Raw genomic sequence first — 20,945 nt, forward strand, 5'->3', positions numbered from 1 at the left:
AAATGTTTTTTGTACTAGGGTCAGGAAGCACATAGTCTGGTTCAGCATCCATCCATCCATCCATCCATCCATCCATCCATCCATCCATCCATCCATCCATCCATCGATCGCACCTGCAGTGTTGCACCATCCACACACCATTATCTTGTCCTTGGTCTTTCAGCTGAGCACAATGTTTCTTCCACAAACTATTGCATACTGGTTGCTGAAGCTAACTAGCTACCTGAGAGGCAGCTGTGCTTTCTCTGTGTGTGACATTTCAAAGAAGACAATATAAGAATTTTTTTGACACCCCTTATTTTGCAAGTAAATATGTCTACTGGTGGTTTTGTGATAATACTCATGGTGTACAGTTGATGCAGAAAAAAATTTGCTTTACTCAGTTTTTAAAATAAGAACTTTTCACATTTGTTTACCAGAACAGTGTCTAAGGAAGGATTGTTAGAGTAGGCTTTTTGTAGGAGAAATAAGTCCTTTGTGGGCCTGTTCCTGATGAGAGATTTGTTGGAGAAAAAATTTCAGCTTCAAACTGGAGCATCTGTCAAAGGAGAGGAGAGGGGAATGCATGTTTGCACAGAGCCTGGAACAGTTCAGTAGGTACTTGCTTGGGCCAGAAGGGATCTTGCTTTGATCAGAGATACCAAGATGCCTTTAAATTCAGGCAAACAGTGGTGCAGGACTGGTGTAAAACTAGAAGACATCTTGAAAACCACTTGTATTTACTGTTTGGGGGGTTTCTGGTCATTTTAGAAACAATACTTTTCCCACCCTTATCAACAATTCCTAGTAAGGCAAAAAAAATACCCCACTTGACTCCCTGATAGAAATATGGTGTTTGCAAAATTGCCAGACACCTGCTTAACTTTTATCAGCCACTGTCAGTGCAACAATAATAGCAGTAATAACAGTACAGGTACTGCTTTGCAGGGCCAATAATTGCAGAACTGTTACTGCTATACAGCTTTCCCCCCCTAATTTTTTTTTTAAAAGAACAGTGCTGTGATGTAGCTTTTCATCCATCTTCGAGTGTTTGCACGTCAAACCTCTAGCAACGTGATGAAAACACTTTCTGATTCTGTTGCCTTCCTCTTCTCTAATGTTCCTTCTACAGATCTCTTTAAATTATTTTGCTTTCCCTGCAGATTACTGGTTGGAGCTCCTCGGGAAAAGGCCTTTCCAGCCCAACAAGCCAACAGAACAGGAGGACTGTACAGCTGTGACATTGCATTTCCAAATAAAAATTGCATACGTATCAAATTTGATGAGGAGAGTAAGTCTTTCAGTGCTTTTGTTTTTAATTTAAAGAGTTGTCTGATTTTTCTTGTTTGATGTCCTTTCCAGAGGCAGTGTATCAGACAGTTGCTTCTGGGAATTTATACGTAACTCCTTTTTGCATCAGAATAAGTTGTAGCTTAATTGCTAAGATAGTATGAGATGCTTAAATATTGGTAGATTCTTACCCTTTTGTAAATTGATGTAACATGAAGTAGTAGGCTAGAAGTGTTTATTAAAATGGATATTGTTAGTGATAAAATGTACAGACAGTGCCACCTGCAGACTGTCTGGTGTTCTGTGTGAAGTGCTTCTCCTGACAGATGTCAGAGAAAAAGAAAAGTAAAAAGAAAATGCAGTTAACTCTTAATATTTTAAGTTGTATTATGATACTCTGCAGCTGACCCGAAGATGGAGAGTAAAGAGGACCAGTGGATGGGTGTAACTGTCCAAAGTCAGGGGCCAGGAGGAAATGTGGTGGTAAGTGTAAAGGACTAACTTATAAAGACATTTGAGGTCTACAGTAAATGTTCTAAGTGGTCTGTGTTTCTATGCAGCTTGCTGAAAGGTAACTTGCCTAAATTTATTCCTGTGATTCCTTGTAGGTAAAGACATAAATGTCTCCTTAGCAAAGTAAGGCACTTGAGATTGTAAGAGCTTTAAATTAGCCTCTCTTTAAAGAGATTTAGCCTCTCTTTATAACCTTCATAACAATCTAGGATGAACAGTTTTCAAGGGTGCCAGTTATTTTTTGTCATATACACGTTGTTTCTTTTAAATATCGCAGAAATAGGGAAGAGTAGTGTAGGTTATAAAAGTAGCAGGTTGTCATCAGTTTGTTTTCCAGGACGATCGGGCTCACTTTACCTTTCATCAAGGACTTTGAGTTGCATCTGTGAATTAATGTGGTCATTACACTGCAGTAAGACAACTAACTATTCTTTATTTTATACAGTACAGAGATACTCTTTATTTTATGCTAAACAGAGAGAAAAAGCTTTTGGGAATTACCAGAGAATGTTATTTTTTAAAGTCTTTCTCAGTTAAATAAACCTCTCATGGTGCTGCAGGATACCAGCTACATCATAAAACAGGTCTGCAGTGAAGCTTCCCCATCTAATTATATTTTTGCAGGTTAATGTCACTGGGTCCAAAACTGGAAGCAGGTGACTTCAGCATGTGAATCTGGTTATTTAAGGATATAGAAGCAGTAATAACTAGGTTCCGTCTGTCTCAGAACCCAAGGGGGAGAAAAGCAGATGTAAGCAGTCCTGTTCATTAACTAATTGTTCATCAACTAATGCTGTCTTGTCTTTTCTGAGAAGAAACTTTTCTTTGTGAGTGGTAAATGGGAAATGCACTTATTAGATGAGATGTGGGCAACCTGCAGGTCACTGTGCAGCAGGACAGTACTACAGTGCTCTAAGTGTGGAGCAGCTGGGTGTTTGCCTAATATTTAGGCCTTGATAGGAACCATAGAAAAGGTTTGTCAACTGAGAAACCTGACTTGCTTGTGCTCTTCACACACCTGCTACATCTGGCTCTGCAAGGAATACTGCTGGAAAAGGGGTTTGATTGTTCACATTTTTTTTTATAGTGGTTTGGCAATTACACTGCTTAACCCAGTGGTTATTTATCCTTTGTGTTAAGTATTTGATTAGAATTCTGTTCCCAGGGGAACAGTCTAAAAGGATAAGGAACAGGATGTGCTTCGTGCTGCAGCTCTGTCCCAGTGACAGTTACCCTATAAGTGGAACATCCAACATAGGAAGTAGGAACAACTTCCCTTCCCTTCATTGGTAAAGCTTTCAGCCTCTGCTTAGTGGCACTTTTCTGGAAGGGGAGAGTTCTGAATGGTCTCAGGTAGATGGTAGTTGAACCAGCTTCTCATGTCCTGAACAAGCGTGTAAGTCATTTAACCCTGAGCGATGTTGGGAAACACAGACACTTCTTTCTTTGTGTGAGAGAGAGTGGTTCTCTCACTTCTTGAGAGGGTTTAGGTATCAGGAATGGCTTTAGGGATTTAACCACGTGGCCTTCCTTGACCATGAAGCTGGCTGCTTTGACTTTGTCTGTAGCTGCCCAGCCTTTCCCATACGTTGCCCCCAGGAAACACTGGACTCTGCATTGCAACAGAGGCATGTCTACAAGGTGCCTTACAGCATTGTCGGCATGAAGGATTGCTGAAGGAGACCAACCTTCTTGGATGACTTGCATACAACATACAGAAAACATCACCTATTATTTCTTCTGTCTTGCAGACCTGTGCACATCGCTATGAGAAAAGGCAATATGTAAACACAGTGCAGGAAACCCGGGATATCATTGGAAGGTGCTATGTGCTGAGCCAGGACCTCACTATTAAGGATGATATGGATAATGGAGTTTGGAGTTTTTGTGACGGTCGTTTAAGAGGCCATGAGAAGTTTGGTTCCTGTCAGCAAGGTGTTGCTGCTACTTTTACTAGAGACTATCATTATATTGTGTTTGGTGCCCCAGGCACTTACAATTGGAAAGGTATGACTTGGCTTCCTTCCTGCCTACCCTTCCCATTTCCTCTGAGGCTGCTCTCAAGGGTTGCATCCAAAGTTTTACATTTTTTTTTTTGTTTTTTTGGGGATGGGGGAGGGGATAATAGGGATGTAATGATTTAACCCTCTTTTCACAACACGCTATGACTCTGTATCAAAATTATTTACTGCAGTTTCTTTAAATATCCTTGAAGTATATGAGTAGATAATGGAACTTTGCACATTTGTACAGCAATTTTTTCCCTTGTAAGTCTAATCTTATGGTGAGATTGAGGGCTTACTTTGATAAGTGGAACAAATCACTAAATTTTTAAAAATTATTTGACCAGCCTTTTTCTGCTTTTGAGCAAATGTTAGATAGCTACACTGAGATCTTTATCCTGCAGTGTTCTCCACTTTATTCTTTGTGAAGTCTGTGAACAGTAGTACTTTCCAAATTAAATACTGGAGAGCTGCAGGAAGATAACTGAACAGAGCAATTTGACATATATTCATACCTAAATCCATGCATATCCATGTCAAATTTCATGGATAATCTGTCTAAGAGCCAAGTACTGTGTATCATCCAGGAGATATTCCAAAACTGAGGGGAAAAAACCATAAGATATTCTCTGTTTGTGTTGAGAAGCATCTAAATGGCCAGCTCAGTCTCTTGAAGTGATTTTTCCCATCACACTTCATTACACCAACAGCTGTGAATTCTTCCCTCTTGAGAACAGCTGATCCTCCAACCACTATGTTTTTCCACCTCGCACACCTGTGCCTGCCACCTGAACCATGCAAAATCGTTGAGTTAAGCTCTGGCACAAGGTGTACTTTAGTGAAAACTTAATCTTCCACGTATCTGTCAACAAAATCTGACCAAGCTGAAACAGCATATTGAGTTCAGACACCATTTTACTTCAATTGCAGAGAAATGCTAGGACAGCCCTAAGACTACTCTTCTGTATAATGGAAAAACATGTTTGTGCTTGCCAAAACATTAAATACGCCTGTTGATAAAAGGGAAGCACACATTTTATTGAACAATAGCTCTTTCCCCTTAAATACTGTTTCTAAATATACCACTGGTGTTTGTCATAGCTGAACAGTAGTTTTATTTTTTTTTTAAATTCCTGTGTACTTATCTCCCTTTTAAGAGAAGCTTTATGAGGCTAAGAAATGATGAGGGTAGTTTCTGACCAGATTGGTTTCATGTGTGTTTGAGAATTTTCTTAGTATCCCATGTTTTCCAGATCATTGTATGACCTCTGTAGAGCAGCATGAGCTTCTGCCACACAGATAGAACAGAGAGAGAATGCTGTTCTCTCAGTGCACTATTCTGTGTTTGTCCCATTTTAACAGCACTCACTATCTCATTCAACGTAATTGATATAAGTTGGGAACCATTTATCTGTTATTTTTCTCACCATTCATTTGCTTTTATTTTATCATTTCATTTTTTCAGGGGTGGTTCGTGCAGAGCAAAAGAATCAGACATTTTATGATCTGGGTATCTTTGATGATGGGCCTTATGAAGTTGGTGATGAGAGCCGCCAAGATAAGAATCTAGTTCCTGTTCCAGCTAACAGTTACTTAGGTAGGATTAAATACATATGGTAAATCTCTTTAGGCCTCTTAAACATTTATGATCCCAGTCTGGTGTGATGATACAAAATGGGAGCAGAACATCTTTCATTGCGGCCCTGTAACATGTTCACCATTTTGGATAATTCACATTTATGGGCCAGTTTTAAGTGTAAAATGATACTGCTGAGGTACCTAGAAGAGCTGCCATTGTAATGTGAGATTCAAGAGCTGTGATGAGGACCTACAGAATCTCAGGGAGTGATTATAATCACTGTGATGGTTCGGTGCAGTGTGTGGATCTGTAGTCCTTAGTCACAGGGTCTCTGCTATGTGCTGTCAGAAGGCTTATCAAAATTTGAGTTTCTGGATGTAATTGTTAAGACTGCAGATTTTCTCTCCTTGTAGACAAGTGCAATTCTTTTGTTCTTCAAGTTTTTAAAACTCCAATGGCCTTCTTACAGACCTTTAAAATATCGTCATATAAGTAGTGTTTATATTTTGTGTGTGTGTTGCAGGAGGTGAGTGTCTTGTCTTTTGTGCACTTACGAAAGCAGAAATATGTCTTTAGGCCACTGGATCTTTCTGTACACCAGTGAGATACACTGGTGCAAAGAAAAGGCTATGCTGCAATTTTGAAAAGGCTTTCAGTGTAAAGAATCTTTCTGCTCTGGTGCAGATTTCTGTGTGTTGATCCACTGCTTTTGGCGTATGCAACAAATACAGTTTTGGTAACTTGAGACTGGAATTTCTGTGTGAGTGGTGGAAAGCTGAACAGATGGGAAGGGCATTGCTAATCTAAAAAGTAAAAGCAAGTCAAGAAGAGAGCAAACTTAGAGCTACACATCTGTTAGTAGAAATAGAGCATAAACTTCTGTTAAATATCAGGAGTAATTATTGGGTGTAAAGAATAGCAATTAAAAAACCCCATCCTAAGAGCTTAAGTTAGACGAGCTGATAGCATCTTCTGGTGAAATACGAATTGGTAAGGTGAGAAGTGCTGTGGAGGTAGGTGCCTTTTGCTACGAACAGTCAATTCTGACTTTTTGCAGTTTCATAACAAATACATTTATCTCCTAAATGTAAATGCTGCCTTTGATTTGTCATAATCAAAACCACTTCCAGGCAAGCCAGCTCTTCACTGGCATTTCTGTTCCCTCTGTTCAGACAGTAAGTGAACATGGTTAGAGGTGTTTTGCTTAACTGCTGTTTTTTTCTCTTCAATCTTTCACTCGTGTTTACAGGTCTTCTATTTTTGACAGCGGTATCTGATACCCATCCAGATCAGTTTGTGTACAAAACATTGCCTCCCAGCACACAGGTGGACAAATCAGTGGATGTAATGATGAATAGCTACTTAGGTTTGTGACCACATGAAGTGGCAACATCTGGTCAGATACAATCTCCAGACCTTTGACACGATCCTCTCCCCTCTATCCCCTCTCATCTCAAATACATTGTAAGCAAAGCATGTAAAACTAGGGATTCAGATGAAGAGGAGATGGCAAAGTAACCAGGCTTCAGAGAAACACTGATATGTCATGCATTTCTCCAGACCCTCTCATCCCTCCCCCAGCTGGGACCCCCTCAGTTTTTCTGGAACTGTCTCATTGTGAATTGCTGTAATTGAGAGTTCTCATAGTAGTGGTGAAGTGTTTCAGAAGGGAGACTCCCATCTGCTGGCTGGTATCATCCTACCTTGCAACATGTGCAGTTTTCAACTTTGGCCTTTGTTGGATATGTTGCTATATGCAGTATAGTCATTTAACTTGGTTTTTCATATTTTAAAATGTATTGATTTTTATAAAGAATAGGTAAGACTAAATTAATTTCAACATGTCCATTAGGGCTGCACTAAATTAATATTGCCCATTTCACCATTACTGTGTAAGCTGATTCTCAAATACTGTATACATCATTCATGTGGAATACTTTGCTTGTGCAATACATTTTGCATGTTTGCAACAGAATGATATTGACTTGTACTTATAATTTTGCCAGAGGTGAAATACTTGAGCTATATTCAAGTGGTAAGGTGGTGTCATTTTTAAGCTGGTATGTTTAAAAATGATCTTGTATTTGTTGTCCATGAAAAGCAGATCCAAGTGAGCAATGAAATTATACATTTTGTGGGAGAAATACTTGAATGTAATGTGTGGAGGTGTGTCAATTTGTAAACTTGCATCCACAAGTCCAAATAGAAATGGAGAATTCCCAGCCATATCCCATATCTTACTGTATTTTAGATAAAACTTGTATTCCATGTACCACTTTAATATAGCAAGGGAAATTTTTATTTTTTGTATTAAAATGCAAGCTGTTATTTAGTTTGTTTATATTTTATTTCTTTCTTTGGTAAAGGTTTCTCTTTGGACTCTGGTAAAGGAATTGTCTCCCAAGATGAGATGACTTTCGTGTCTGGTGCCCCAAGAGCCAACCACAGCGGAGCAGTTGTTTTACTGAAAAAAGAGAAAAATCAGAGAGCACTTTCACTGGAGCACATGTTTGAAGGAGAAGGGCTGGCCTCTTCTTTTGGCTATGATGTTGCTGTTGTGGACCTCAACAGTGATGGGTATGGCTGTGGTTAACTCCTGCTGGCTGTACAAAGGATAACAATCTTGCTTATTTCTGCTTTGGTTTTCACATTGTAATTATAAGGAATGCCACCTTCCACGTTTTGCTGGAGGAAATGGCAAGCATCTTGAAGAACCAGTCAGGACACAGTCTGTGTTTCTAATTATAGAAAAGAGTTTTATTTAAACAATTAGTGTAAACAATGAAAGAAGGAACCAGTCTTATACGCAAAGAAGACCCTAGATAGAAGATCCTTGTATGCCACCAAAGGAATGAACCAGCTTGTGGTGTCAAGTGGGGCTGTTGCTCAACCAGTTTAATGCATGTTTTGGTCTTTGTTCAGCAGCTCTTTGGGCAGCTGATCTTTAGCCCACAATCTGATCAGTTACTTTTCACAGTTCTTCTGCAAAAGCACTGCTTTTTTTTTTTTTTTTCTTTTAATTCTAAGATGGCAAGACATTGTTGTGGGAGCCCCGCAGTACTTCGACAGAAGCGGAGACATCGGCGGTGCTGTGTACGTCTACATCAACCGCCAGGGCAAGTGGGAGGGAGTGAAACCTGTCCGCTTGAACGGAACCGCCGACTCCATGTTTGGGCTCGCAGTTGAAAACGTTGGGGATGTTAATCAGGATGGGTATCCAGGTAAGTGGAAGACATTGACAACAAAAATGTATGCGACTGTTTTGCTGATGCCGGACTTGAAACATCTTACCCTTACTGTGATTGCTCACGGCAGAAAGAGCAAGAATGATTTTAGATGTTGCAACTTACTTTCAACAGATATCGCAGTCGGGGCTCCTTATGATGGTTTTGGCAAAGTATACATTTATCATGGATCCAAGAATGGAATAAATACAAAACCAGCACAGGTAATGAAATAACCTTTAATATAAATAGTAGTCTTGAACAAAATTAAAGAAATGATAGGGCTGTCCATCTCCCTTTCCATTACTATTAGTGGGGTGATGGATATGCAGCAAAGTCACAAGACCCTTCAAAGATTGTACTGCTGACCAGAAGGATTAGGAATTCTTGATATTAATACATATTTTTATTTCTGGGGCCGTCCTTTAGCACTAATAGTATGTAGAGAAGGAAAAAGGCATGTAGATGTATAGTTTTGGATTTTTAAAAGTAAATCTGGTGATTTGAAAATAATTAGTTTCTTGGGTTTCTCTTTTACTACGACACTTTCTTCTTAAATAAAAAATGTTCATGCCTTTTTAGTTTTCAGGACCACCGTGTCCAGTTTGCAAGGTGAGAATGGAACTTGATTGCACTCCCTAGAATACTGCTAGAATACTTTCTAGAATACTTTTTCAGTTTCAAGTGTCTATAGTGCATAAATACTGTAAGTAAAGATAAACTAAGCAACATCTCTATGCATACCAGTAAATTCTGGTACTCACTGCTATAAAGTAACTTCTTGGAAGAAAAGCAAATCATCTTGGCACTTCAGTGTCATTTACCTGAACTGAACACAGAGATCCTATTTCACAGATTCTATTTCATTGTTTCTCTTCCCTTTCTTTTTTTCCTGGCCATAAGACAGTTATATTCAGTTATTTCACTTTTATAACTTTTAAATGTCTGAATTTCCTTGATCTGTTTGCTCTTTAGATTCTTGATGGTGAAAAAACAAACACCAATTTCTTTGGTTACTCTATTGCTGGAAACATGGACCTGGATAAAAATTCCTACCCTGATATTGCTGTTGGTTCCCTTTCAGATTCTGTAAATGTGTACAGGTATTATATACAGAACCTTAACTACTTACACCGAGGTTTTGATTTTAGTTTTTTAAAAACAATTTTCTTAGTAGTAACAACAAGCTATTGGGCCTGGAGTGTATTTTTCCTACTAGAAGGTAAAAATTCAGGGTCGGGGGGGAGGCAGAAATTCCATAAATTGGTTTATTATTTTATCCTTCTCTTTTCCTTGAGAAACTGCCTTGCAATCAGTTCAGGGTAAGAGGGTGAATGTGGACAGTTCCTGTGAAATGCTGGTGTGTGCAGTATACCTGTACCTTAGCTTTGCCCCATGGTAGCTTGCATGCCTGTCCTTTAATGGAATTTAAGGGTGAGAAGTAATTCCTTTTCCTTAAGGAGAAGTTAACAGATATGTTTGCTAGTGCTTTTGTTTGCTGCTGTTATATAATCTAACTGTGCTTTACTGAAGATGGAACAAAGCAAAACAGAACCAACACCCACTTCCATAGCCAAGGATCCAAACCAGTGAGGCTGAAGCCTTGTGGAGGTTATACTGGGGTCCATGAAACAGCAGTGAGGAAGCCCTGCAGATAAGATCCTTTGGGATTTCTGTAGCACATGCCTAAATTAGGGATGAAGTCAGTCTTTTGCAGACCTCTGCTTTTTTCCAGTTTAACATACTGTTAAGCTGAATCACTAGTAATGGGCAGGAAGAGGACTCTCTGTCTCATCATCAGAGCTGTGAATGCTGCATCAAGTTCAGGTGGTTGCTGTCAGGTCCCAATGGAAGAGGAGCAGAAACTTCAGAACTGGTTATCTGGATTTTGGGAATGAAAACAACTTTTCAGGCAGAAAATCCCATCTCTAAAATGTATAATATCTGTGTACATAATTGTAATGTTCTTGAATATACTGGAACAGCCCCCAGGAAAAGCAACTCACATGAACAGAGTAGGTGGAAGAGGAGTTGATTAGATTATTAAGTGTTCTGCTTACTCAAAAGGAGCTTTAATCTTTTGCTGATAAGGGCAGGATAGAAACTTTTACCAAGGTGAGAATAAAAGCCTCTAAGGTGACGAACAGTGAAAGGGGTAGCCCAGTTAAATGGAGGAGGTGGCTAACTGCCTACTTTAAACAGGCCCTAGGTGCTTTGATGAGAACAGGATCAGATCATTCATTTGGTCATGTGAAATGTCTTCTCTTGTCCCTTCCAAAAAGGAAAGTTGTGAGGCTGAATTATGGTAACAGCCTCCATGCAGAGGAATTAGGCAATGAAAACATTTCCCACAGCCACCCAGGCTCCACATTAAAGCTGTTGTGAACATTAATCTGAATGAACTTTAGTACCTACAGTTGTTCACAGGGGCTGAATTACTGTTGGGGTAGAAACCACCACTGAAATTTCTGTTTTTCATAAGTGTATAAAATGACAACCACAACATCACCACATTAGGTAGCCCCCTTCCCTGTCAGGCATTCAGTACAATGGTAGATGTTCTTTGTTACTTGCTTTGCTTAAATAGTTTTCTTTTGTTTCTAATCAGTATCATAGCAAAAATCTTTTTCTTGGGGTGACTTTGTTGCAAATCAGTGCAGGTGTGGAGGGCATCTGGGATTCACATGAATTATTTCATTAATCTTAACAGAAACTTCTTTTTTTTATGCTTTCTTTTCATTGCCCATTTTCCCTCAAATGAAGATCTCGGCCTGTGATTAGCATTAGAAGAAACATTACAGTACAGCCTGACAGAATTGATCTAAAGAAAAAGAATCCTGAGGACCACAGTGAGATATGGTAAATAAGAAAAATTATTCTATCAGAAGCCTTGGTGTATTGAGTTTTCTGTTGCCAAAATTCATTCAGTGGCGATGTTAAAGTGAAGAGGTATGACAATTGTGCAGGTTAAGCAAATGTATCTGCATTTTGACTTCCTGAATTTCTTACAACTATTGTGCTAAAGACAAGGTGTGGAATATGTTCTGTTCATAATGTCTGCTTTTGAAAATTACTTTTTACACAAATATCTGGGCTTGAACAGCTTTCTCTTGAGTAGAGACATAAGAGCAAATGCCAGAAAATTTTTCTAATTGCTTATTAACCATTTTTTCTTGCTTTGTAATCCAGTCTAGTAAGCAGCAAATACCAGTCATAAGACTGATAAGATCAGTGAATGAACTATTAAAACTTTTCAGTCTGTTGGACCATGCCTTAGTAAAGTTAATATGAGTTTCTCCGTACTTTTTACAGGATGGATGTGAAAGCATGTTTTAAATATACTGCAAACCCCAGAGACTTAAATCCAAGAATAAGTAAGTTTTGAAGATAAAGATTTTTGATCTGTTTGTCACGTGATTTGTTTTCTTTTTTTCTTTAGAGCTTATCATGGAAGAGTAGTACTCAAATTGTAGTGACTCAGATGGGGCCTGTCAAATTTAAAATGTGACTCCTTACTAAGGTCAGATGTTGCACTATCTGTAGTTGGTCATGCTGGTGTGTTAAGCTGTTCTGTGGATGACAGAAACTTTCTAACTGCTAGTGAGTAAATGGCTGCCATACAGACCCAAACCATTTTGCCTCTCTAGGTTACTGCTGCTTTAGACAATAGTTTAAAAAGCCCATTTTATATATTGTTGGTAAGCATTATTTCTTATTGTAGGGTTACCCTATAAAACTGTGTCCTGTATTCATGAAAATGGTCTTGTGGAGATCAGTAACTGAAATAAAAAAATTTGCATTAATAGAAGACTGGAAGACTGTGCCACAATTATAGTCAAAAATGTAAAGCACTTGTTACAATGGTGCTGTTACTACCTCTTGGTAGGATTTTGAGAGGAAATTAGAAGAATTTTAAGCTCAAAGCTCATTTTCCTCCTGCGTTGAGTTTCTCCATCACCTGTAAAATCTGAAGGATGTACCTGAATGAGGTCCTGGTCCATCAACAGGTCAAGTGCTACCAGCTCTCAGAGGCTGCTCCCTGTGTCCATCTGTGAGTGGCCTGGCACACTCAGTGCTGTTCCCATCCATGCAACATTGAATTGGCTCAGTAAAGAGAATGATTAAAACACGCACCGACTTCAGGTCTATCAAAACATGCCTTGGCACACAGCTAGAAAGCTCTAGTCACACTTGTGCTTTCAGTGTTAAAATTAACAGTGTACTCTGACCTCAGAATCCTGCTGGCTCTCAGGTGCCATTTGAGACACAACAGGAATCCCAGACAGCCAAGTTGGGATATTTACATTGTGGTACCTCAGCCCTCTGCTGGCTCTGCAGCAGCAATTACAGCTCCCCCGTAAAGGAACGGTGTACTTTGGGAATAACAGGATTTGATTTAGAAGTTTGCTGCAGGTCATGCATGGGGTACCTGGCCCCTGACTGTGGTGGGACAAAACTGACAGAAAGTTTTGTAAATAACTGAAAACAGTTTGTGAAGCCCAGGACTGGCTGAAACAATCTTCCAGAATAATGCTCTAAGATCATACCTGGAGAAGTTAAAGTTCTTTTTAATAAGGCAATGATTCTTTTTTTGTGGTGACTTACTTTATTTTTTCACACAGAGATCAACTATACGTTTGAAGTGGAAAACGAGAGGCGGCAGCTGGGCCTGCCGTCCAGGGTACGGTTCAGCGACCACTCGTCTGATCAGTTTACTGCAAGTACAACCCTGAGGGGACAGAACTCATGGGAGTGTGTGACTACAAAGCTTGTACTACAGGTAAGGAAGAGTATTTTATTTCTTTGTCATTTAGATCCATTTAAACTAAAAAAGTGCTTTTTTCTTTTTCAGCCTCATGGAAGGAACCTTTGTATATAATTTAAAAGCCACATGCAATATAAAGCTTCAAAAACAGAACCCCCCCATAGTTTAGTACTTTACTATCCCCTGCACACATGCTGCTTCCTCCTGTTGCTTTTCTTGCAAAGTATGTATAAAAGTTGTAGCCACTGCAGCATGCTCTGGAGGTCAATAGAGCTGAACTGATTTCGAACAATAGAGAGGAACTAAATGCCAGAAATGGAGAGCTGTTTCCAACAGAAGTAATTGTTACAGAATTTAATGGTGTGACTGTCTAGGAAAAGAATTTTAACCCATGGTTTTTGGAGTGAATGAATGGGCAGGGCAAGAAAGCTTGGTGTGTGCTCTCTTGACTTGGCTGCTACACTGACCGTTAACGGTGGCGTTGCTCCAGGAGCTGAACAAACTCCTTCTCTGTGGCTCAGCAGGAATGAGTCCTCCTCCAGGGTTTCTTTTGACCACAGCAGATTAAAGAGCTTGAATTTATGCAATAGAATCATAGAATGGTTTGGGTTGGATGGGACCCTTAAAGATCATCCAGTTCCAACCCCCCTGCCATGGACAGGGACACCTTCCATTAGATCAGGTTGCTCAGAGCTCAGTCCAACCTATTCTAATTTTATTTTACTGCTGGAGTGTGAATTTTACCTGCCTGAATTACCATCTGTTGTTCCTAAGAATTCTTAATGGTGAGAGAAATCATCAGATTGGGAAGCCAGGAAAAAGAAAGACAGGCTGTGCACTTTGTGTTCTTGCATGTGTTTAGAAAATGCTGTTTAGAAAAAGCTTGGTTTTGTGTTGTTTTTCATCTCTGCATTGTATACTAACTATGCCATTTATTTTAATATTTTATTTAATATTTTAACAGGAAAAAATTAAAGATAAGCTACGTCCCATTCCAGTATCAGTCAGTGTTAAAATTGCTGGCCTGGAGTCTAGCTCACCGTCCACAAGAAAAGAGAGTGCACTTCCAGATCTTATACCAATTCTAAATTCAAATGAATCTGAAACAAAGACCACAAAAGTAAGCCTTTGATATCACATATTCATATAAATCTGCACATCTGTAAGTAACTGAATTTTAAAGACTGTAGAAAGCTAAATGATGGCCAAAGGAAACAACTGGGGTGGCACTGGACTTGCAACTACTGGCTTATTATTTTATATTTTGTGCTGAACTTGTTAGCACATGTTATGAACTAGATCCTGCATTTATTTTGCAACAAAAGTGAAGATGGCATAGCTGCTAGGGTTTTTTCCTCTCCCCAGCAAGTTTAAGAGGAAATGTACTTTTGATTAAAAATGGAAATCCATTGTCTTCTGCTGTGAACACTTGTCTCACATAACAAAATAACATACAGTTTAATTCTTCCACTGCATGTTGTAACAGCCTTTGAGCAATGACTGCAGTAGTGATGTAAAAGGGAGAGAATATCTCAGTTAAAAGTTTGCATTTCCTCAGTGCTCACTGAAGAATCAGACTTAAGGATGTATTTCCCTATTAGAATTCTCACTTAGAATTATCCAACTCTGCTTTTTAGTTACATTTCAAGTTCTAAATTACCAAGATCAAGGGCTGTATATCTCACAAAGAAAAACTCGACAGGCAAGAAGTAAGAGTCAGGTGAAAATCTGACCTCTGTCCAGGAAAGTGTCTCTGAGTTCTGTGTAGATGCTTTATGCAGTGCACTTGAAAAATCTTGTTTTAAGCTACTATCGTATGTCAGGCAGTAAAATTGCTTTGGTTTTATTTAGGTGGAGTTCTTAAAAGAAGGATGTGGAGAAGACAATGAATGTCACAGCAATCTGAAACTTCAGTACCGGTTTTGCACTAGAGAAGGAAATGAAGACAGGTTCACTTCTTTACCGCTGTAAGCCTTGATTAATGCATTGCTAAAGTTCAAATTATTAACAAGTGCTTAAAAGAACTTTTAGGAGAGAGTTCTGGGAGAGAGAGAGCAGTTTTCTGTCTGGCAAACACAACCCAGTGTAATAGTACTGATCTGTCAGGAGGAGGAAAGAGGGGAGAGAGGATGAGCTTGAGAAGAAAAGTGGTACAGAGTGGATACAAAGCGGCCACAACTGTGCAGGTGTGGACTAAAAGAAAAAAAAATTTGACACCTGGAGAAATGAGATTCTAAACCAACCTTGCAGTAGTTTACTGTGTGACACTGTGTTGTAGATGAAATTTTATTGTGAGTATGACAACTCAATATAGTATAGTCTAGTAGCCCAAGACAAGCAGTTACAGAGAAATAAACAGAGTAACCATTTCACTGTCACAAACATGCCCGCTGCATCCCTCCTCCCTGGAAGGCCAGTGAAATTAGAAAAGGGTTAAACAAACAGAAGGAGGTGTGTTTACTCACTGTCAACAGTCAGTCACCTTTAGCAGTGAGGGCCACACCCTGACTCAGAAGCCAAAATCGTGCACTTTACAAGAAAAAAGCAGATCAGTAGATTGGAGAAAATTCATCACTAGTGAAGGTGAATCAGATGAAAGTGCTGGTTCAGAAATAGTATAAACTTGATTACTTGAGGGATTTATCAGTCTGTTCTGTCCTGTTAACTGCTGGCCACTTTCAGAGATGAAATACTGGTCTGGGGGAAAAAAACTGACTGTTCATGTGTTTATAGCCTTCCAGTAATTCTTGCTAATATGGGAAATTCTATTCAAGTAAAGCATGAGAAGAAGCAAACTTTCATAGGCATTTGTTTTCCTAATGCACACAACCCTGCATACTCTTGTTTCTGTAGGGAAAACAATGTGCCAGTGCTTGTTCTGAAAGATCAGAAAGATATTGCCCTGGAAATAACAGTGACAAACAATCCATCTAATCTAAAAAATCCACAAGAAGATGGTGAAGATGCATATGAAGCTAAACTAATTGCAACTTTTCCAGACAGTCTGACGTACTCTGCATTCAGGGAGATGAGGGGTTATCCTGTAAGTATTTTTAAGAGAAAATATGTTAAAAAATTTTAAATATTTTCAGGTAATTTTAATACTGATAAATGTATTCTGTTCAATCAGGAAAAACAGCTAACGTGCGGTGCTAACCAAAATGGTTCTCAAGCAGAGTGTGAACTTGGAAATCCTTTTAAGAGAAATTCCAATGTAAGTTGCAACTATTTTACTCAAGTTGTAAAATCTCATTTCTGACTGCGATTGTCCAAAGTTTCTGTGTGCTGTAACTGAAAATCCGATTTGGACCTGTCTCTTTAACTCCAGAACTTGATGGTGCATTTTTATAATATTGCATATATCAATATATTTTACAAAATGTTTATATATTTCATTATATTCTTTCTTGTCTAGGTAACCTTTTATCTGATCTTAAGTACCACTAAAGTTAATGTTGACACAACAGATTTGGACATTAACCTGAAGCTGGAAACGTAAGTTTTCTTGGTGGTCATGCACATGCGCTATGTTTTTATATACAGTCATAAAAACATTTTGAATTCATTTGTTCCTTTCACAAAAGTAATTTAATAGTAAAGTGAAAACCATTACATTTGTAAAATAAACACCATTGTTTCCTTTTCATTGTAGAACAAGCACTCAAGTTAATTTGACTCCAATTACAGCCAGTGCTAAAGTGGTTATTGAATTGCTTTTATCGCTCACTGGGTAAGTGTTGATAGCATAACAAATGGGGGGTCTGGGGACAGTTCTGCTGCAGACTCATATAAATCTGACTGTTTTCCTTCCCCACCCCCACCTGAACAGAATTGCTAAGCCTTCTCAGGTATATTTTGGAGGTAACATCGTTGGTGAGAGTGCTATGAAATCTGAAGATAATATTGGAAGCCTCATAGAGTATGAATTCCGAGTGAGTATTTAGATAATGTCAACAGCTGCTTTTAATCAAATGCACAGCTTATCATTTTATGCGTATGAATACTTGGAAAAGTTGATATATTTGAATCGGCTTTCTTTGTACCAAATTCCTGACTTTCTTTAGGCTTTGATATTTTATGGTCATATTTTGAGGAAGTGACCTGAGTGTCTGTACACTTTTTTTTTTTTGTGGAGCAGTTCTGCACGTTCAGTTGTAGGGCATAAACCCCCTGCAGGTAGGGAACAAAAGTTAGAGCAGAACCTGCCTGTGGCCTGCCCAGGCATTGGCTGGTGCCCACAGACAGTGAGTTATGGGCACGTGCTGCCTGCAGGGCTGAGCTGGCACATGGAGACACTGCAAGAGCCCCTCTGAGTGTGTGGGTCTATTCCATTGGTTTCGTCTTCTGCCAAATATAAATCAAGAAGACTAAGAGAAAAATTAAAGTCCATCTCCGTCAGTCCTTTACTTCCTTCTGTACCTGCATGCATGTATTACAGTAGCAGGAGTTAGAATGTCTGATTTAGAACTTGCTATCATGAATAGTAACACTAGGCAAGAAAAAAAGAGGTTGGAAAACAACTTTCATACTTATCAGAGCAAGAGCTGGTTATCTCTGAGTGTCAGAGTTCCTCATAACTTGCAGTTTGCCTCAGTTATGTAACTGCGTGATTTGTTAACTCTAAATTGGACTTGTCATTTCACATGAGAAGAGATTTCTAAAAATCAACAACTAAAAGTTTATGTTAGGGAGTTTTAATCCTTACATTTTTAAATCCTGAATTTACTTGCTATCCAAGTGTGCTACTTTTAGTATATGCTTTGTCTTTGTAGTGCTTTGACTGCCTTTCATCTGATCTAAATTTCCTGCTAGCTGCATGCTTAAAGCTTGGCTGAGTCAATAATGTTTTCAAGAAAAAAAAATCCCTTTAAAAAGTATTTCACAGTTTAAAGAACGTTTGTTTTAATAGGTAACTAACTTGGGCAGACCACTGAAAACATTTGGCACTGCTTCCCTTGACATCCAGTGGCCTAAGGAAATTAATAATGGCAAATGGCTGCTTTATTTGATGAAAATAGACTCCAAAGGCTTGGAAAAAGTCTCCTGTCAACCTGAGAATGAAATCAACAGTCTGCATGTTGTGGTATGTTATGTTACCCTGTCTTCTGTTTGTGAATTGGTACAACATGAAAGCACTCCACAGCATGTGATAGTAGGGCATATCAGAGCTTGCTCCAGAAGGATTTATTTTTTTATCTAAAGAAGCTCACAAGTACAATACATAAACAATGTATCAAAGATTAAGCTTATTAGGAGGCTTCATAACAGCTAATGAGGCTAATATGCTAAAGGGTAGATGCTGTGGTGGTGTGACTGTTTTTGCAATGGGCTCTCCTGGCATATGCTCTTACACAGATGAAACTGCTGATTGCTCTAACCAATTTCATCAGCATTATTGAAATCTCTTCAATAATAAAAAAACCTGAGTTCTTACTCAGAAAACAATAAATAACTGTAAACATCTCCCCAGCCTGGGGGAATTCTTTGTAATTTTTTAAAGACAAAGGGCTTGCACTTAAATTTACTTATTTACAACAAATATAATAAAAAGAATTTCTCAAGCAATTTTTATAGGCCTGAATTGTGCCTATCTAGCAAGATCTTTTTCCTAAAACCTAAGCCTTTTTTCTTTTTTTCCATATAATTTTAAGATCTTATGGGAGGAGTTTTATTTTCCACCATTAAAACTGCATGTACATAAATCTGTTCTTGTCAGATCATTATATTAATTAATATAATTTTTACTGAGTGTAATTACTATACAGTTCAAAAAACCCTGCATCTGTCGGCCTCAGTGCAACCTTATTCTTTAGCGTAGTACCATTAACACCCTTTATCTAGAACAAAAATGGAGATAGCATTGAAGGCTTTATAAATCTAAACCTCCCCTTGCCTTATTAAAGAAAATAGTCAGTTGGCCTTTCTTTAGGTAATCTCAAATTTTAGTAGCTGTCCCGACTCTACTATTAGCAATAAATGCAGGTAAATAGGGATATATAATGATGTCACTTGTGCTGATTTTGGAAGAAAAAACCACTCACTGAACTCTAGTTTCACTGGTTGTATGGGGTCAGAATTAAAAGATTCTTATGATAAACTAGTTTTTACTTTTTTTTTTTTCTCCTTTTAGGAATCCCATGACTCAAGAAGGAAGCGTGAGGTTGCAGAGAAGCAGATCACGGACAGCCAAGCATTTCCTTTATTCGCAGAAAGAAAACACAAAATCTTGGTGTGTAGTCTTGGGTCAGATGTGTCCCCCTGCACTCTTAAGAGGGCTTTTCTGAGTTTGTCAGAGTGAAAGAATTTATCTCTGTCTTGTTTTTATCTTACATCCAAGTACCAATGCTTTTAAAATTTGACTATTTAGATTATCTACCGATGAGAGAGAACTGGGAAAGAATATTTGCATTGTTATCTACATTAAAATAAACAGGTAGTAGTATCTTCATGGTATTTTTCTGTTGCTGTTAGTACAAACGGATACTGGTTCTTGCACGTAAGTATGATGCATATAATCCAATTTTTAATCTTGGGGTGAGGTTTAAACAGTCTGTGAGAATGTGATCTTATTTACACGTAGAAATTTGTAATTGCAGGACTGCAATGTAAATGCACGGTGTGTGGACATAAAATGTCCCTTGAAGGGTTTAGACAGCAAGGCATCTATTGTCCTGCGTTCCAGACTGTGGAACAGCACTTTCTTAGAGGTAAGTCTTCTTACCTGCAATTTTTGAAAGGTCAGGGTTCTTTCCTGTTCTGTGCCTGATACCCATATTTTATTTTGGAACAGGACTTCTCCAAAATGAATTACCTGGACGTTCTTGTTAGGGCTTCTATCAGTGTTCCTGCTGCAGCTAAGAATGTTAAACTCACAAACGAAGTTGCTCAGGTAGGTTCAGTGTTTGGTGCTAATCATGTATTATGGTTGTGATGGTTCCAGCTTATCTCAAAAGACCAGGAAACAAACAAATTTAAAACAAAACTAGCTTAAAGTCTAACTTTTTAACTGAGTTTTGAATTACTGATCATTTTTACCTTTTAATTGGGTTGGGAAAATTCACTACCATATTGAAATGATACCAGTAGGTGGTCTTCTTCAAAAACATTTTGTAGAAGACATCTTGTTAGAGATAAGACTGTATACGTTGTAGCTTTATAATTATATGTGGATTTTCAGAAATGCTCTTTCCATCTTCATGTATTTTCTGTCCTTTAGGTGCGTGTTACTGTCTTTCCTGCAAAACCAGTAGCCCTTTATACGGGAGTACCTTGGTGGATCATTGCGGTGGCAATTCTTGCTGGAATACTGATGCTTGCACTGTTGGTATTCTTGCTGTGGAAGGTGAGTTTTTATTCATCTGGCTATTTTTTATTTCCTGCTCTATAACTGACAAGATAGCAAACTAATTAAGCAAGTGATTAACTATTTGGGACTCAAAATAGGGCAACACTGCTCAAACCATACATTATTAGTTTCTCAATTTTGCAGCATTTGGAATGAAAATGGTTATGTAATTTTTCTGTTTTCACATCCTCAAAAGGAAGTATTTTGAGCTCTGGGCAAAACTCAAGACAAATGTTCAGAGACCATA

At 38.5% G+C, this 20,945-nt stretch overlaps 1 protein-coding gene across 5 annotated transcripts in view; it reads left to right on the forward strand.

Annotated features, from left to right (window-relative positions):
- The window catches only part of ITGA6 (integrin subunit alpha 6), a 130,343-nt gene that overhangs the window by 104,426 nt on the left and 4,972 nt on the right, over positions 1-20,945 (forward strand). For 4 of the 5 annotated variants that reach the window (XM_051787370.1, XM_051787371.1, XM_051787367.1 and 1 more), the window contains 23 exons: positions 1,143-1,270; positions 1,673-1,752; positions 3,534-3,789; positions 5,251-5,382; positions 7,731-7,941; positions 8,392-8,585; positions 8,724-8,812; positions 9,564-9,691; positions 11,352-11,447; positions 11,901-11,962; positions 13,211-13,368; positions 14,318-14,473; positions 15,205-15,320; positions 16,207-16,396; positions 16,484-16,567; positions 16,769-16,848; positions 17,006-17,083; positions 17,183-17,285; positions 18,263-18,436; positions 19,484-19,582; positions 19,950-20,060; positions 20,144-20,242; positions 20,570-20,695. In XM_051787370.1, coding sequence (XP_051643330.1) covers positions 1,684-1,752; positions 3,534-3,789; positions 5,251-5,382; positions 7,731-7,941; positions 8,392-8,585; positions 8,724-8,812; positions 9,564-9,691; positions 11,352-11,447; positions 11,901-11,962; positions 13,211-13,368; positions 14,318-14,473; positions 15,205-15,320; positions 16,207-16,396; positions 16,484-16,567; positions 16,769-16,848; positions 17,006-17,083; positions 17,183-17,285; positions 18,263-18,436; positions 19,484-19,582; positions 19,950-20,060; positions 20,144-20,242; positions 20,570-20,695 — 2,811 coding nt within the window. In that variant the 5' untranslated portion in view covers positions 1,143-1,270; positions 1,673-1,683. Of the gene's footprint in view, positions 1-1,142; positions 1,271-1,672; positions 1,753-3,533; positions 3,790-5,250; positions 5,383-6,613; positions 6,731-7,730; positions 7,942-8,391; positions 8,586-8,723; positions 8,813-9,563; positions 9,692-11,351; positions 11,448-11,900; positions 11,963-13,210; positions 13,369-14,317; positions 14,474-15,204; positions 15,321-16,206; positions 16,397-16,483; positions 16,568-16,768; positions 16,849-17,005; positions 17,084-17,182; positions 17,286-18,262; positions 18,437-19,483; positions 19,583-19,949; positions 20,061-20,143; positions 20,243-20,569; positions 20,696-20,945 lie in introns of all 5 variants that reach the window. The other variant, XM_051787372.1, reaches the window with a different exon arrangement.

Source organism: Manacus candei, unplaced genomic scaffold, assembly GCF_025592945.1.
Source record: "Manacus candei isolate 608988 ecotype Guabito, Panama unplaced genomic scaffold, ASM2559294v1 h1tg000023l, whole genome shotgun sequence".
Lineage (NCBI taxonomy): Eukaryota > Metazoa > Chordata > Aves > Passeriformes > Pipridae > Manacus > Manacus candei.